General features: G+C 43.6%; 1 protein-coding gene across 4 annotated transcripts in view; it reads right to left on the bottom strand.

The window, feature by feature from the left end:
• The window catches only part of ARFGEF2 (ADP ribosylation factor guanine nucleotide exchange factor 2), a 99,359-nt gene that overhangs the window by 68,179 nt on the left and 13,156 nt on the right, over window positions 1-18,024 (bottom strand). For all 4 annotated transcript variants that reach the window (XM_025470353.3, XM_025470354.3, XM_035705915.2 and 1 more), the window contains exons 3-7: window positions 17,410-17,533; window positions 10,330-10,476; window positions 9,221-9,400; window positions 8,550-8,784; window positions 986-1,054 (exon numbers count right to left, since the gene is read on the bottom strand). In XM_025470353.3, the coding sequence (XP_025326138.1) occupies window positions 986-1,054; window positions 8,550-8,784; window positions 9,221-9,400; window positions 10,330-10,476; window positions 17,410-17,533 (755 nt within the window). The remainder of the gene's footprint in view (window positions 1-985; window positions 1,055-8,549; window positions 8,785-9,220; window positions 9,401-10,329; window positions 10,477-17,409; window positions 17,534-18,024) is intronic.

Here is an 18,024-nt window from a genome sequence, read left to right as displayed (position 1 = left end):
ATTTTAAAAATCATGATCCAGCACACATATAATAACTGAAGCACATATTTTTTTGAAGCACATATTTCATGAAAAAATGCTTAATGTTACCATGTGTGATATATTCAGTTTATGTTCTATTTTCTCTCTCACTTAAGAAATGCTGGTTGTAGGGCGCCTGGGTGGCTTGGTTGGTTAAGCATCTGCCTTTGGCTCAGGTCATGATCACAGTGGTCCTGGGATCGAGCCCCAAGTCAGGCTCCCTGCTCAGCAGGGAGTCTGCTTCTCCCTCCCCCTACTTGTGCTCTCTCTCTCTCAAATGAAATCTTGAAGCAAAAAAAAAAAAAAAAAAAAAAAAAAAAGAAATACTGATTGTAACCTCCTGCTAAATTAATGATTTTCTTGAACCATTAATGATTTATTGACACTGGAGCCAAGTGTTCAAATATAGCCATTTACCTAAGATTTGGAGGGCAAAAACAAAAAAAAAACCCATCCAGTAGTCATTCTGAGTTTAATTCCACTGAAACCACACCATAAAACTGAGGGAGCTGTGAATGAACTCTAACAAAACTTCCCTGTGCATGTGAAACCCACTGACGTGTGGACTGTCCCCATGACACATCAGTGGCTAGCCATGAACATTCAGCAGCTATGAGTACCACCTCAGAACTCATAGCCACTCCTGAAAAAAGCTGGTTGTACCCGGAAATGGCCTCTATCTTCCAAGTGGAGCACCTAATTCTAGTATCATCAGACTGCTTCTTGAACCCAGCCTCAAGGAGAATAAAATTAATCACTAAAAAGATACTTTTTAGATACTTAGAAATGTTTAGAAATATCCTTTCCACAGATTTCTGAATTCCACATGAAAGATGGGGAGATATGAGCAGACTCAGTTTCCATGACTTCATTGGGGGTGAGCATTCCACTACTAAAATTATCTGGCCAAGGATTTTTTTTTGGAGGAGTGAATAGGAAGAGAGGCTGAGCTCTTGGTTCTTACCTTTAATGGCAGAGGTGACCACATCTTCTAAGATCTCCTTCACCACCTCCTGGGCACCATCATCAGTCCCTAAGCACACCCAAAGACAGAAACATGAACATGTGGGTATTTCCAGGGAAAGAATAGGAAGGGGGAGAAGGAGGTCACATCTCAGGAGGCAAAGGGGGCAAACAAGTCCTCTCCAAAGCCAAATCTGATTATATCAAAATAAATTAGTCCTCTGCAATCTGGAAACTCTTAGGCATCATCTGCTACAACTTTGGAGTTTCCCTCTGTGGATCACTCTTCCTTCCTCAAGCCCTCACCACCACCCCCAAGCTGTAGGCAGGAACTGGAGTTTACCCAGCTCAGCAGAGCAAAAGATAGAGCTTTCTCTTGTGCCTTCACCCTGGGCACCCCCGAGCCTTGGGGAGTGACATGCCCCCTGCTGTTTGCTTCCTTCACACTCAGAACATGCTCAGAACCCCAGAACTCAGCATGAGACTTCTAATGTGGTAGCTGAGGATTTATTACATTTGAAATCCAATTGTTCTGCCAACTGTTAACTGGTTAAGTGTTAACTGCTTAACCACTAAGAAGTCTGCTGTGTTTGGGCACCTGTGTGGCTTAGCAGTTGAGTGTCTGTCTTCGGATCAGGTCATGATCCCGGGGTCCTGAGATCTAGTCCCACATCAGGCTCCCTACAGGGAGCTTACTTCTCCCTCTACCTATGTCTCTGCTTCTCTCTCTGTGTGTCTTTCATGAATAAGTAACTAAAATCTTTAAAAAAGAAGTCTGCTGTGCTTAAGTTTCAAGCATGCTGTCAAAATGTTAAAAAACCAGGGCAACTCTCTTGGTCTTCTCCCTCTTTGGGAGCTTTGTACTCCACCATTCGATAAATTTTACCAAAAAAAAAAAAAAAAAAGTTACAAAACCAAACCAAATTCTTGCAAGGTTCAGATCATGCTGCTAGTTTCCTGGGATGTCTAGTAGTCACCACCTGGCCATTACTAATTGGCCATCTCACAGACTCTATCCCTAAGCAAAATAAGAGGGTCACCGTGAATAGGTTCAGATAGAAGACACTCTTGCTGCCATTCCCTCCCTAGCCAGTAGGAGAGCCACCCCTGTGACACGCCAGTTATTAACTCATACCCTGAGTCCTTATAGAGCTCTCATATTGTTTTGGAAGAGGGTGTCTATATTTCCAGGCTATCCCAGCAGAAAGGGTGGCCGTGTGACCAAGTTCTAGCTAACAAGGGGTAAGCATAAATTACTGGGGATTGTAGGGGCTTCCGTGAAGCCTCTGTTAGGGAGGGACATGACTCAACTAGGAGTCCTTGAGTCCCACCCTCTTCCTCCTTCCTGCTAGAAGGACTGGACAGCATCTGGAACCATGAGGTAACCTGGAGGAAAAAAGTTGAATGCTAAGAACAATCAGGAAAAAATAAAAGGAATCTGAGACACATCCTCCCACACCCCTGTTTTCTGTCCAGTTTAGTAGAGACTATGGGGAATGGGAGTAGCTGGGGTAATAAGATGTATTCATTTGTTCATTCCATCAACAAACTGAGTGCCTGTGTGTTTGGCACTGTTCCAGGCACGTGGAATACATCACTGCTCAAAACAAAATCCTTATCCTCACGGTGCTTACATTCTAGCTAGGATAATAACTAACTGTGCTATGCTGTACACTACAGTGCTGGGGAAAAAGCAGAGTGGGAGAAGGCAGATGTGGAATTGGCAGGGACCAATGCAAACACATGGGGACAATAAAATGTGGCATGCCTGCTTCCCAGAGACTAGTGGTTGTGTCTGATGTCCAAGCACTTGGTAATATGCAAGAATACTAAAGGAAAAAAATCAGGGAAGAAAGCTGTTTGCTGTCACATTCCAACCACACACCAACATGGTTCCTCAACAGGAAGAAACACTTAGGCAATCTACTGTCACAAAATAAATGTCCATTAAATAGCTAACAGAGGTCGTAAACCTGAGCTGGAGCCGCCTGGCAAGGCATGTTATATCAAAAATAGGTCAGAAAGGAGGGGGGCCTAGAGGTATATTTTGCTATTTTTATAGAGTGTTGGTCTACGACAATTTTTGTTTTGTCCACAAAAAAATACTGCAATTCCTAAAGCAGAGGATCTGGGATTGCTAACATGGAAAACAGGTGCCCTTTATTCTATGGCACTGTCCCTACCACCTTTGCATCTGATTACCACCTTAACTATTTGCTCTTTTTCTTTAGCTATTTTTTTTTTTTAGATTTTATTTATTTATTCATGAGAGACACAGAGAGAGAGGCAGACATAGGCAGAGGGAGAAGCAGGCTCTCTGCAGGGAGCCCAATGCAGAACTCGATCCCAGGACCCTGGGATCATGACCTGAGCCAAAGGCAGACGCTCAACCCCTGAGCCACCCAAGCACCCTCTTTAACTTGTTTTTCTTTAAACAAAGACTTATTTGAAAGCTAATAATAGCCAACACACAGGTTCAAGTGCCAGACACTGCTCTCATTTAATTCTCACAAACCTGTAGAATAGGTACTAGCTGTGCCCCCATTTTAATGAAGAGGACCCTGAAGCTCAGAGAGGTTAAAGACTTCACTCAAGGTCACAGAGCTATTACTATAAGGTAGAGTCATGATCTGAAACAAGGCTGTCTGATCAGAATCTCCATATTGCCTGAAGGAGGATAACTTTGTTCTATTTTATATTTAAGAACAGCATTGTTTTTCCCCTTAAAGAATGAGATGCAAGAAGAAAAAACAAGATAAGAAATCCTTAAACAAATAGGTATTTGTGTACCTACAATAGCTACATTAGCTATATAAATCACCTACACTAATGTCTCATGCATGTTGAGAGTCAGAAAGTCAGAATCTTAAAAATCATCTTAACAAAAAAAGAAAATGGGAAGTGACAGCTTCTGGGCACAGGATTTCTTTTGGGTGTAATGAAAATGTTCTAAAATTGACTATGGTGACGACTGCACAACTCTGAATGTACTAAAAAATAATTGAATTGTACATTTTAAAAAGGTGAATTTATGGTACATGAACTATATCTCAATAAAGCTGTTGTTTTTCTTTTTTTAGATTTTATTTATTTATTCATGATAGACATAGAGAGAGAGAGGCAGAGACACAGGCAGAGGGAGAAGCAGGCTCCCTGCAGGGAGCTGGATGTGGGACTCGATCCCGGCCCCCTGGCCCGGGATCACGCCCTGGGCCGAAGGCAGGTGCTAAACCACTTAGCCACTCAGGGATCCCGTTTTGTTTTTTAACTGATTAAGAACAGCTGGGCAATGAGAAGGAGTGTGAATGGACAAATGAAGTGGGGTGCCTGAAGGAAGACTGCTGGCTGTGCCCCTAAATTCACATAAGCTAGAATGTCTCAGGCTCAAAATTCTCATTTTGTAAGTTTACACAGAGCAATTTAATCCATGTCTTTTTTTTTTTTTTTTTCAATTTATTTATTTATGATGGTCACAGAGAGAGAGAGAGGCAGAGACACAGGCAGAGGGAGAAGCAGGCTCCATGCACCGGGAGCCCGACGTGGGATTCGATCCCGGGTCTCCAGGATCGCGCCCTGGGCCAAAGGCAGGCGCCAAACCGCTGTGCCACCCAGGGATCCCAATTTAATCCATGTCTTGCACAGGCTGATAAGACTTATCAACTGTTTATTTATCAACTTGGGATGAAAAACTAGTAAAGGGAAAGAGATGTTCAAGTCTGGTGGTGAACTGTCTCCAACTAGACAAATTTCACTGGGAGTCAAATGATCCCAAGAAGACCATGGGGAGGGTTCTCAGTAAATTATTATTATTATTATTTAAATATTTTATCTATTTATTTAAGAAAGACACACAGAAAGAGGCAGAGACAGGCAGAGAGAGAAGCTCCCCATGGGGAGCCCAATGAGGGACTCAATCCCAGGACTCTGGGATCATGCCTTGAGCCAAAGGCAAATGCTCAACCACTGAGCCACCCAGGCATCCCCCTCAGTAAATTAAACAGGAAAACATAGGGACACCTGGGTGGAGCAGTTGGTTAAGCATCCGATTCTTGATTTCGGCTCGGGGTCCAGGGATGAAGCGTCAGGTGGGGCTCCATGCTCAGCACATCTGCTTGGGATTCTCTCTCCCTCTCCCTGCGCCCCTCCTGCTCTTGCACTCTCTCTAAATAGATATATAAATATTGTAAATAAAAATAAATAGGAAAATGTATGTTGAGTGCCCAGTTAGCAAGCACAGTGCCTGGCACAGTGACTGGTTAGTTAGGGGTGGCTCTAGGACAGTGATGACTAAAGGATGGACCCAGAGAAGGGCAGAGTGTGTTATCTCCACCACAGAGGCACTAGAGCCCTGGCCTCTCACTGGGCCTGGACAACCTGGATTCTAGCCCAGGGCACTGTGTCCCTGTGCTGGCACCTCCACCAACTCCCCTCTCGGGCTATCCTTTCTCCTTGGCTTCCGATGTTAATCAACCCCTTCTTCTGAAAAACCCATTTTCCCTTTAGAGCCACATCTTGAGAACCAGAAGCCACTCACTCTTTTTAAGGGTAACAGCATATTTCTGTTCCAACCCACTATTTGTGGTTTTGCTATTTGATTCTTACAGGCAATCTGATTCCCACATTCTTGGGAGAAGCCTCGCAGGGGGTACCAAGTATTGGCAACAAAATCCACAGCGATATACTAAGTGCAAATCACTGTTTTATAGCAGAATTTTAAGCTACTATGTTTTTGCAAACCTATCTTTTAGGGATCCCTGGGTGGCTCAGTGGTTGAGCATCTGCCTTTGGCCCAGTGTGTGATCCTGGAGTCATGGGGCTGAGTCCCACATCGGGCTCCCTGCATGGAGCCTGCTTCTTCCTCTGCCCCCCGCCCCCCCGTGTGTGTGTGTCTCTCATTAATAAATAAATAGATGATCTTTAAAAAAAAAAAAACCTACCTTTTAGAAGTCAAGCTCCCCACACACACAGTTCATTCAAAAAAATGTATTTATTGAGTGACTGCCATGAATGCTGGGCACCATGCCAGTGTTGAGAAAGTAGTGGTGAACAGAATGGTCTAGATCTCAGCCCGGGAATAACGAAACATAAACTCTCCAGCGATCTCAGGTAGTGATAAGCGCTAAGAAGAAAATAGAAGAGCTGATACAGCAGAAGTGTGGGAGCTGCAGAGAAAGTGATCAGGTTGAACTGAGAGACCCGAAGATAAATGGGAGGGATGGGGGAAGGGACAGGAAGTGCAAAGGCACCAGCAGCAAGCATGGCACTCTCAAGATAAACGCTGCTTACATATTGTGTGGTCGATAAGGGGAGAGAGGTGGGCAAGGGGCCAGGTCACACAGGGCTTTGAGGCCATGGGGCAAGGTGGGCACAGGCTTCACTCTGAATGGGATGTGATGGGACATTACCAAAAGGGTTTAAGCACAGGGGAGCTGTGATCTAATTCATGCTTTTAAAAGCTCACTCTGGCTGCCATGTAGAAAATGGGCTGTAGTAGAAGCACTCTGACGCAGCCAGAGAGGCATTTTTATCTGCACAGCTATGCTTACTACGTACCATGTGGTTTTTATTTATTTATTTATTAATGAGAGACAGAGAAAGAGAGACAAAGAGAGAAACAGAGAGAGAGAGAGGCAGAGGGAGAAGCAGACTCCATGCAGGGAGCCCGATGTGGGACTCGATCCAGGGACTCCAGAATCATGCCCTGGGCCAAAGGCAGACGCTAAACCGCTGAGCCACCCAGGGATTCCCCCTTGTACCATGTGTTTAAATACTAATATTTATTGACTGACCATAGCCTGATAAGGGTTACAATAAAAACCTGGTTCTTGCCCTGAGAGTTTAAGAAAGTGAAGATGGCAAGAGATCTATAGGGTGGGCCAGGAGTTTTTTTTTTTTTTTTTTAATTTTTTAAATTTACTTATGATAGTCACACAGAGAGAGAGAGAGAGGCAGAGACACAGGCAGAGGGAGAAGCAGGCTCCATGCACCGGGAGCCCGACGTGGAATTCGATCCCGGGTCTCCAGGATCGCGCCCTGGGCCAAAGGCAGGCGCCAAATCGCTGCGCCACCCAGGGATCCCTGGGCCAGGAGTTTATGAGCACCTTCCCTGAGACACGGGACCTTCCCTGAGACATTGAAGATAGCAACTCTGTGATCACCTAGAGACACGTGCCATTTTTGGTGGCAACTCTTTTTGTCCTTTCCTTGAGTAAGCTGATATAGAATAACCTTCCAGCAACAGCACTTGGTCTGCTCCTGTGTCTGCCAAGCATGCTGATAAATAACAGAGGAACACAAGCTGCTCACACATGTGTCCTCTCACAGAACATACTACCAACAGAAACTGCTGTCAATAATGGGACAAAAGAGACAAGATAAAGTATAAAGATGAGTCAGATACTTCATGAAGATCAAGCAGCTAGAGTAAAGAATTATTACACAAAAATCACTTGGGAAGGTATAGTCCTGGGGAAAAAAAATGAATTTGAGAACTAATTTGTACAAATTGCCCAGGGAAACATGCAAACATTCTGAAATAATCTTATGATAACCAATGCACCATTTCTTGCCTAATGTTTTAAGACTATAGTCAGGTGTGGGATATCTCTTTCATTTAAAAACAAACAAAGGGGATCCCTGGGTGGCGCAGCGGTTTAGCGCCTGCCTTTGGCCCAGGGCGCGATCCTGGAGACCCGGGATCGAGTCCCACATCGGGCTCCCGGTGCATGGAGCCTGCTTCTCCCTCTGCCTGTGTCTCTGCCTCATTCTCTCTGTCTCTGTGACTATCACAAATAAAAAAAAATTTAAAAAAAAAAAAAAATAAATAAATAAAAACAAACAAAACTGGGGCAGCCCGGGTGGCTCAGTGGTTTAGCGCTGCCTTCAGTCCAGGGCATGATCCTGGAGACCCGGGATCGAGTCCCATGTCAGGCTCCCAGCATGGAGCCTGCTTCTCCCTCTACCTGTGTCTCTGTCTCTCTGCCCCTCTCTCTGTGTCTATTTCTGTATCTCTCATGAATAAATAAAATCTTTAAAATAAATACAAACAAAAATATGTAATGTGCTAGGTCACAGAAGGAAACAAAGCTATCTGTCTGTCCACTGTCATGGCCACCCACCCACACACCTTCTTGCACAGATGTCTATGAGTAGCCACCAACTGCCAGGTTGTAGGCAAGATGCAGAGATCCCGTGTATGCGCAACAGAGGGGGTCCCCTTGTCTTCCTCAGGGCAGATAAACATTGAGCGACTGACTACCCAAACAACTACTGGGAGATAAATACCCCAAACTGAGCCCACTGCACTGAAACTGACATCAAGAAGTAGGAGCTTGCTGCATTCCAAGAACTATTTAGAGAAAACCACACAGCTGACACAGGACATTAGACATCATGCTTTGCTGGCTGTGTTCCTCAAAAGAAGAGCGACAAGGAAGGCGGAAGGGCGAGAAATAGACAAGCTGCTATCCGAGGTTTCCTGCAGATGTTAGCAGGCCCCCTGAACTGCCCCTCAGACACAGATGGATCCCTCACATGGCGTGAAAGGAACATTGCCCAGGGTGTACCTGACAGCGATAGGTCTCTTTCTCTGGGTGCGTCTCCATTCTCTGAGCTCACTTTTCCAGAACCACTCTTGGCATGTTCACCGTTGGTTAAATCTGTCTTTTCGGGAGTCGTCGGTTTGCTCTGGGCCTGGCTCTGCTTCAAATGACTGAACTTTGGGGACACTGTTGCAGCTTGGATCACGGGGGACTGGGGTTTTGACTGGATTGGTTTTTCCAACTCTCTGGCCTCCTGCAACTAAAAGGCAACAACAAAGGGATTCAATCTAAATATTCCCAGTATCGGTGCACCTGGGTGGCTCAGTCGGTGGAGTGTGTGACTCTTGATGTCAGGGTTGTGGGTTCGAGCCCCATGCTGGGTGTAGAGATTACTTAAAAATAATAAAATCTTAAAAAAAAAATTGGTCCCAGCATTTTGAGAAGGACCAGAAAATATGTCAGCCTGAAGGATAACATTTTAAACAGAAGAATAGCACTTTAAATAGGAGATAAATTGTTTTGGCAAACTCAAAACAAATTGTGAATGCTGATTCCAAAACCCAAGCTAGATTTTCTCTCTTTTTAAAGCATGAACAAAAACAGAATTCAGAGGAAGAAGGGATACACTTTAAAATGAAACCATTCACACATCGGTTGTGTCGTGCACCCCGCAGCTGATGACTGCCACCACTCACCACTTGGTTTTCCATGCGTGTGAAAATGACGTTCAGCATCTGAGTGAGGGTAGCCTTGGCAGTGGTTTGATTGATGAGATTTTTGCTGGCCAAATAGATATTGTAACATGTCCTCACTGTCTGCAGGATAGTGCCCTCATGAATTTCAATGTGTGGGGATGTCACCGCTGTCAGAAGAGCCTAGAACAGAAATCCACAACCTTCACACCTTCACAAACGTCCACCTGCCTCCCATCCTCCCACAGCCAAACTTTTCTACAGGGTTTGGCTTTGTTTTGGTTTGGTTCTGTAAATTTTAAGATGGCTCTGCAAACCAAGACTCCCTATTGCTCTGAGTTTAAAGGTATTAACTCCATAAAATCCAGATTTTTTTGCTGTAATTAAGCTGTGTTGAAGAGGGCTTTCTACCAGGATACTTTTTTAAAAGCCAAAAATACAGACAGTTCTCTCAGGAAGGAAACTGCTCTAACTTGATCTCACCTTTATTAATCACAAAATATACAGGTTTTGATAGGCAGTCAGTGTCCCGGTTCCCTGGAGGGTTTTCAGGAGAGCTTCAGGAGTGGCTAACGTGGAGCCATCTGGCACAAAGCTAATACAGTGAGGACTTCAGATCTGGAATGCTGACTATAGCCATCCCGATCTATTCTCCCTACAAGCAGACGGTACTACCACATGCCAAACCACTTCTGGCAGCAGAAATGGAACAGGGAAATGGAATTAGGGGTAGGTGGGAGGGGACAGGACAAGATGACAAGGGGCAGACTGATATAAGATTATCAAGGGCCCACTGAGAAATGGCAGACTGGGAATCCATAATTTCAAGGAGAAAGACCGGAGGATTTCAAGCTGATTCAATTGACAAGCAATTTACATTGTTATTAGGGGAACTGTTTACTTTGAAAACACACCTGGTTCCACTTTTCTTGTCTCAGTCTGTGCTAATAAATTCTGACACTTAACAAAAGATCTAAGTGATACTTACACTCTGTTGTTCCAGTTCAGCACCACCTGAGACAACTAACACATGGTAAATTAGAAACCCAAATTCCCAAAGGAGACTAGCTTTCTTATTTAAAAATCCAGACCAGGCAAACAAACAGAAATACCTTAATTATTTGTAACTGAACTCCTTCATCGGTCTGAGGGCCCTGAAAACAGTTGCAAATGGTTTCAACGATCCTGTCGATGAGCCGCTTCCCTGGGGCTCCACTGTCAGGGGCATTGCCGGTGATGTGCCCATATGCGATGAGTTTCTAAAGACAGAAAGAGATGAAAAGTTTCTACCTGGCCAGGACTGAGGCTGCCTGTGGCAGCAAAAGACAGGCAGTAAAGTTTGGCCTTAACATCCGGTTCCCACAGATCCTTCTGCTCTCCTGGGGCATGATAGGCACAGCTATCTTCTGGGTGCACCGTTCACCCTGTCTCCCACGGCAGAAGAGCTCCAGCATGGTGAAAGGCTGTCCAACGCAATGGGCAAGGTGTAGAACAGTGGCCAGTACACAACCACAAGTGTAAGAAATTGAGGGACTAAAACTTGTACATAATAGAGACAGGAAGTAGTCAGCAGTTGCCCAGAGCTGGGGGGTGGTTAGAGGGAAATAGGGAATAACTGCTGATGACCCAGGGTCTCTTTCCGAGGTGACAAAGATGGTCTACAACTAGATTGTGGAGATGGATGCACAACTCTGTCAGGTACCAAAAATCACTAAATTGTACACTTTCAGTGGGTGATTTGTATGCATCTGAATTAAATTGTGAGCCGTTAAAAAACCATATATGTGTGTGTGTATACACGCATATATATGTATAAATATATACACACACACATAAATTCTTTTTAAAACGAAAGATACAAGGAAAGACACATAAGAAACTGATAATTTATTCTGCTAGAGGGGGAACTCAGTTCTGCACCTATGTTACCAAATGTGTATCAACCTGGCTGGTGAAGAGGTGAGGCGCTGCTTGGGCCACACCCTCTTGGTTGGGCTACACACTGGCTTGGACATGGGCTGCCTTTCAGAGACTGGTGCCACCTCACTTAGGACCTGGATTTCACTGTGGGGAATCTGAAAGCTGGAAAGGAAGTCAAAGGTCAGGGGCAGGAGGATTTCCAAGCCTGGCTGAGATTCTGAATCACCTGAGGGAGCCCATTACAAATACAGATTCCCAGACCTCATTGCAGACCTATTGAATCAGAATTTCTGGGATAGAGCCTGGTAATCAGTGTTTTTCTCCAAGTAATCTAGGTTATTCTGATGGCTAAGCAGATAAAAGAATCACTCATCTCACATAACCCCTCTACGATATGTGAATTCTAAGGCATTCTCTGCTTCCACTGACTTAAAGACTCTTTAAAATGCTGTTCTTTACCCTTTTTGGTTCCTAATTTGTCATATCCCTACCTCTACACAAAGTGACACAAGGACCTGAGGTTATCTATGGTGCCACCAGTACTGTGCTAGGAAGACCTGCTACTCTGCAGAGGCCCGACTCTTGTTCCTCAATAGCCTTCCCCATCAGTAGCTGTGGAAACACTTCCATCCAGTAAGCAGGAAAAAACAGGTTAAGAGAGAATGGCTGAGAGTAGAACATGATACTGTCAGATCGTGTGACTGAATGAACAGGAGAGCCCTGCACACCCTCTGCCAATCAAGTCCAACCCCAGAGGTCACCAGACAGGGGCAAGGGGGGGCAGCAGGAGTGGGGAGGGTGCAGAGGGTGGGGGTGGTGCTGAAATGTGTTTCTGAAAAACAGCTCACGATGCCCTTTACCTTAACCCCCTCCCTGCTGCTAGACATGCAGGCTTCCGAAGTGGGCAGTGCTGGCTACCTGGTAAGGGAACTCTGGTTTTTGACACTGCTTATGCCTTACTCCTAATGGATGCATAACCCCATCTGGAGCACCAGATTATAAGTGGGATGGTTATGAACTAAAATGTGAATGTGGAAAAGTAGGCCCTGTAGAACTCAACAATGATGCTGCAAAGTAAGGATGGAGGTGAATTACTAGATGTTTAATTTAAATACGAAAAGGATTGGAAGTATTCTCTTTCCTCTATAGACTCCTGAGAGGTCACCTTCCCCTTCTAGCTTAACAGGGTTTTAAGCATAACTTTACTTCCTTGCCTGTGCAGTGATATGGCGCAAGAAGACAGCAGAATTCCCATGTCCTTGGGTATTTCTAGCTCTGCCTTCTTAGCCCTCCTTACTGATTCTTCTCATGGGGTTTATATCTTCCAAAGCCAAAAGTCCTGGCTGGGGTCTCCAGGGCCCTGTCTGATTTGGAGACATCTTAAAATGAGCAAGTTGCAGTGATAATGCACAGCATTATCTCATTTTGGAAAATAAAAACTGTATGACTGTGTGTGTGTGTTTAGATATTTTTGCAAATGCATAGGAAAAAGCCTGGAAACAGAGGTCCAACAGCATGAGTATGCTTGGCAAGCTTACTCAAGAGAACAAAGTGTTTTGCACAGTGAGTGGAGTGGAAAGTTACTGGCAGGTCTAAGAAAAGGATTAACATGATGTGATACATTTCTAAAGGATCCCTCCAGTGCCTGTGTGGAGAACAGGCTGGAGGGCAACAGGAGTAGAAGCAGGGGACCAGTGAGGAGACTACTGCATTGTTCAGAAGGGAGATGCTAGTGGCTTGGACTCAGGGAGGGTGACATAGATGGAGGGTAGAAACTCTTGCTTTATTCCTTGTTGATGCAAAAATATGAGAAGAGGGCAGAGGAAGGAGGCCTGTAGGCAGCTGGTCCACTGACCCTTGTGTCCAAGGAGGCTACCCGCACAGGGTGTTCACTGTTACCCTATTTGTCAATGTCTCTCTATAGGGGAAGGGATAAATAAAATGATGGCATAATATATCATTCATCAGTCAAAAGGATGTATGTAGCCATGTAACTACACCTTAAAAACACTGAATGCAAAAAGCAAGCTGCAGAACACCTGAAACTTACATAATGTATGTCAACTATAGTTCAATAACAAAAACTTTAAAATACTTTTTTTTTAAAAAAAAAAGGATGCAAATAAATTAGGGAAATTTGTCAAATTCATAAAATAAAATCTGCCACCCATAGGCAAGAAAAAATGAACAATAAAGGAAAAAAATATACTACCTACACAGGCAACTGGGTTTGGGGGTAGTGGTCCAAGGGACTTCAGCTTTATCTGTAAAGTTCTAAAAAATTTTTTAATAGAGAATATAGTCATGTACAGCTTTTATAATTACAAATGGATTTTAAAATGTGCCTAATGGGGATCCCTAGGTGGCTCAGTGGTTTAGCGCCTGCCTTTGGCCCAGGGATCCCGGAGTCCCAGGATCAAGTCCCACATCAGGCTCCCTGCATGGAGGCTGCTTCTCCCTCTGCCTGTGTCTCTGCCTCTCTCTCTCTCTCTCTTTCTCTCTCTGTGTCTCTCATGAATAAATTAAAATAATAATAATAAATAAAATGTGCTTAAAAAATCTAAAGTTTTCTAGAAATAAGAACTGAAAGACAATGCTTGTGGACAGCTGAGACTAGTGGTTTCCTATAGTCCTCACTGGGACATAGAAAATATTGCAACTCTATTCCTATTTTTTTTTAAATCTCATCTTTTTAAAAGTTCTATTTTTGAATGTTTTATAATATATGTAATAACAGTAGTATATGTACATAATCTCACCACTGAAGAAACATGAATATATTAGGATAGTCTCAAAAAAATTTGGCTACTGACATGGGCCCAGGGAAAGGGAATCTTGGAGACCTTGGAGATTATGCAGTGAGTAAGGTAAGAATGAACTTAATGCCTCTCCCCCGGCGGGAGTGGATAGTGGGGAGTGGGGGGTGTGCATTAGACCAGGTGCTGAAGTGAAAGAATAAAGAGAATCTTTATCTTTTGGTAGAAGTGAGCAGCAAGAAAACTTTCTAGGTTTCTCCCAGTGGGGAGAGGGAACTCTAACTGTGCTCAGTACAAACCAACAAAGAAGCACCCTTACCACCCCATCACCTCTCCAAGCTCAAAGAAGGATGCTCTTAAATGCCCAGGGCAGAATGTGGAAGTGTCTGCAGCTGGCTTCAATTCTGCCCAAACCAACCTTTGCCCCTAGACATTGGCCTTCCATTTCTAAGACGGAAGTCAGTTCTCCCACACTGGGAAAAGCCAGTCAAACAAGCTTTACAAGGACAACCTCCCAAGAGGAAATGAAATTTTTTATTCAGCATTCCAGGGAGTGCTGGGTTACTTTCTAATGTCCTAAAAAGGACAACACATCTTGCATTTTGTATATTAACCAAAGAAATTCGTGTGTACCTACTAAATCACAGAGAACATCCATTCTTAAAAAAAAAAAAAAAAAAAAAGAAAAAAAAGAGCTAACTGTATGTCATAGGCTCAATATACTTTTACATTTACAGCTCAAGTCAGGACAGTGGCCTGAAGTAGAGCAGGATGTCAGTGTTTCCATTCCAGAGTTCCAGAAACAGACTATTTCCAGGAAAATATACAACATAAAATATAAACCGCGTATTTTTAATCAAAAAGACAGAAACACAGAGTAATAGTTAAGAGTGGTGGTCAGCAACCTTTTTCTGCAAAGAACCCAATTTTTAGGCTTGCAAGTCCTATGGTCTCTGTTTCAACAACTCAACTCAGCAGTAGTAGTGGGAAAGCAGCCAAAGATAATAAACAATGAGCACAGCTGTTGTTATGGACAAAATGTTGGTGTCCCCCTGTTCCTATGTTGAAGCCCTACCTCCCAACGAGATGGTCTTAGGAGGCAAGGCCTTTGGGAGGTGATTAGGTTTAGATAAGATGATGAAGGCTGGGGTCCTCATGATGGGATCAGTGCCCTAGGAGAGACTGAAGATCTACTGCGCTCTCTCTGCCATGTGAGGACACAGCTAAGTACTCGGCCATTTACAAACCAGGAAGAGAAGAGGGCTCTTACCCAGAACTAAATTGGCTGGCATCTTGATCTTGCACTCCCTAGCCTGCAGACCTGAGGGAAATAAGTATCTCCTGCTTAAGTCACCCAGTCTGTGGTATTGTTATTATCGCATGGCTAGATTAAGACCGCTGTGTTCCAATAAAACTTTATTTACAAGAGCAGGTGGCAGGCCAGATTTTGCTTATATTTATAGTTTAAGAACCCCTGGTTAAGAATTTAGATGAGGTGGGCAGAGTCCTAGATACCTGCCCCATTCCACCAATTCCTGGGGCAGGGGCAGCTTGGTAGGGCGGTCACTTTATTCTCTAAGCCTCTGCCCCCTCAATTCGGAATGAAGATGAGTTAAGTAACCAGAATATTGCTGGGAAGATTAAACACAATACTCTGGACAGAGCACTGAGCACAGGGGCCAGCAAAGGCCAAGGACTCAAGACACATTGGCCACTGTTCTTAGTACATTGGTAATGTTAACTGTCAGCACCAGCTTCAGAACTAAACAGTAAGATGAGAAGAAAACAACTAAAATTAAACTTATGCCAAATTTCCTCAGAAAATTTCACAGCAACAAATATTTTAGGATAGGAAGAGGACTTGGGCCTGCCATTTAAGAATTCTTGGCTCATTATATGTTTCACATAGGACAATCTGTACAGAATTATACTGAATGAGAAAATGGCTTTTCATTTGGAAGAACCACTTCTGTGAAGAAACTGTCACCAACTTTCAAGTACAGATATATCAAAGAAGGGAGATTAATAGAGTAAATATTAGACTGGAGATGCCAAAAACGTGGCATGCCCACCGCCACTTGGCAGTCCTGTGCCTTAGCAGATATAACCAATCGATTATGGTACTTTCTCAAGAAACCCAGATGAAGCTTCAGATAGCTTTTCAACACAGCTTCTGAGCAATCATAATATAGAACCTATTCACTATGCCTGTTCTAGAAAGTATTGGTAAACTGTGGACCTCTGGATGTAATTTTTTAATTTACCAAGCTTTTTTCATTGATGTGTAGGTTGCCTGCTGGGGTTAAGAATAGAAATGAGGTAACCAGAAACCTCAGGAGTAGATCTTAAGAAAAAAATACAAGAATGCTGGACCAGGAAATTAAGAAACTCAAGTTGTAGTCCTGTTTCTGTCTTTCATACCTGCATATTACTGGACAAGTCATCTTAACTTCCCTACTCCCACTTCTTCATCAATCAAAGGTAATTTATCACAAGGTCACTGTGGATCCAGGTCGCTCCTTACCATTCATTCCCAGATCCTGTACTTGCAATTGTACCCACTCGACTAAAATTTATTTGTAAGCCCCATATCAATATGTGTGACACTTTTGCAGTCATATGTGGACACATGCAGAGCAGCAAAAAAATCAAATCACTTGATGCACACATTCTCAACAAAGGTCAAACAAGGAGATGCTCTGTCTTCTCGTTTCAGTTCTTATATTGTAAGTAGTAACTTTTCTGTGGCTTATTTCATGCCACATTTTTTTGCATTTTTGTCCACTCTGTTGGTGTGTTTCCCATTTAAAATGGCCCTAAATACAGTGCTAAAGTGCTGTCTACTGTTTCTAAGAGCAAGAAGGCAACAATGTGCCTTATGAAGAAATTACATGTGTGAGGTAAGCTTTGTTCAGGCATGTGTTACAGCACTGCTGACCCTGAGTGCAATGTTAATGAATCAATAATATATATTAAATGAGATGTCTTTAAACAGAAACACACAATGAACAAAGTTATGTATTGCTTTATGTATTGAGACCAGTTGGCGAATATGTTGATGCCAGAGGCTCCCAGGCACCTTACCTTGTATTTCCTGTGGGAACAAGGGTTCAGTACTTGCTTATTCAGTATTCACAGTGACTTTATAGAATATTATCAAAAATAATGAATATTGATTATATCTTTTTCTCTATTTGGTATTCTGAATTTTAATGCCATCGAGAAAAAGGTGGCATTAAAAATACTGCACCTGTCCTGTGTAGCAACTATTCCAACTAATCCTAAAGGTTTCAGTTAGAAAAACATACACAATAGAGTACAACAAAGTATTTCCAGGGAAACACATTTTTGTTATAGCCGAGGTCAGACCCCTTACTCTTCCCTGACTCGTGAGACCTCCATAAAGTATACGTTGGATTGCTCCTTTCTACATCAACCTGGAAGCACAGTTCCTATGAATGGACACCAATGGCTTGGAGAGAACCTTCTTTATACCATCAAGTTTCAGTATGGTACCTGCAAGCAGTCGAGGGATGTGCTGACCACCCGTGGGGACTTGGACTGGCAAGCTAGCTCAAATGGAAGGAAATACTTGTCAGCTTCAATGAAATTTGCCTTTGGTGGTGCGGCAGCGCCAAGCCTAGGGAAAAAGCAGGAGAGGGCCGGAGAGGGGAAATGAAAAAAGTTTACTTTTCCTACGCCTCACTCTAACTGCCCCCCCCAATCATTTCATTGAAAATGCCTGCATCTGTGGGGCAAGACAATTAAAAACTGAAATAAATGCATTAGGGCAAAAGACCAAAGCGCCATAAGCCATAGACAGAAGCAAGATCTCTGATTAGTGGGCTATGTCGACAGTGTCCTGTCCTGGCATCAGCCATGTTCTGAAATGTGACCAACTGGTTTTTTAACTATGGAGACAAGGAAAGAGCAGCCACTTATGGAGCAAGCTGTCCTCCTGACCAAGGAAGCATGACATATAGGGCAAGAGCTTTGCCTCATCTGTCAAGAAAAGGTACAGCAGCATTAGCTTGATCTTCCCTTTCCTGCAAATATGCAGTTATTGAGTTGGCAACCTGTCAACCTAGGATCTGTTCAAATACACATGGAGTCCTGCCATGTGCCCAGCAC

Source organism: Canis lupus, chromosome 24 (assembly GCF_003254725.2).
Source record: "Canis lupus dingo isolate Sandy chromosome 24, ASM325472v2, whole genome shotgun sequence".
Lineage (NCBI taxonomy): Eukaryota > Metazoa > Chordata > Mammalia > Carnivora > Canidae > Canis > Canis lupus.
The sequence above is the reverse complement of the archived record's forward strand: the minus strand, read 5'-3'. Positions and strand labels throughout refer to the sequence as shown.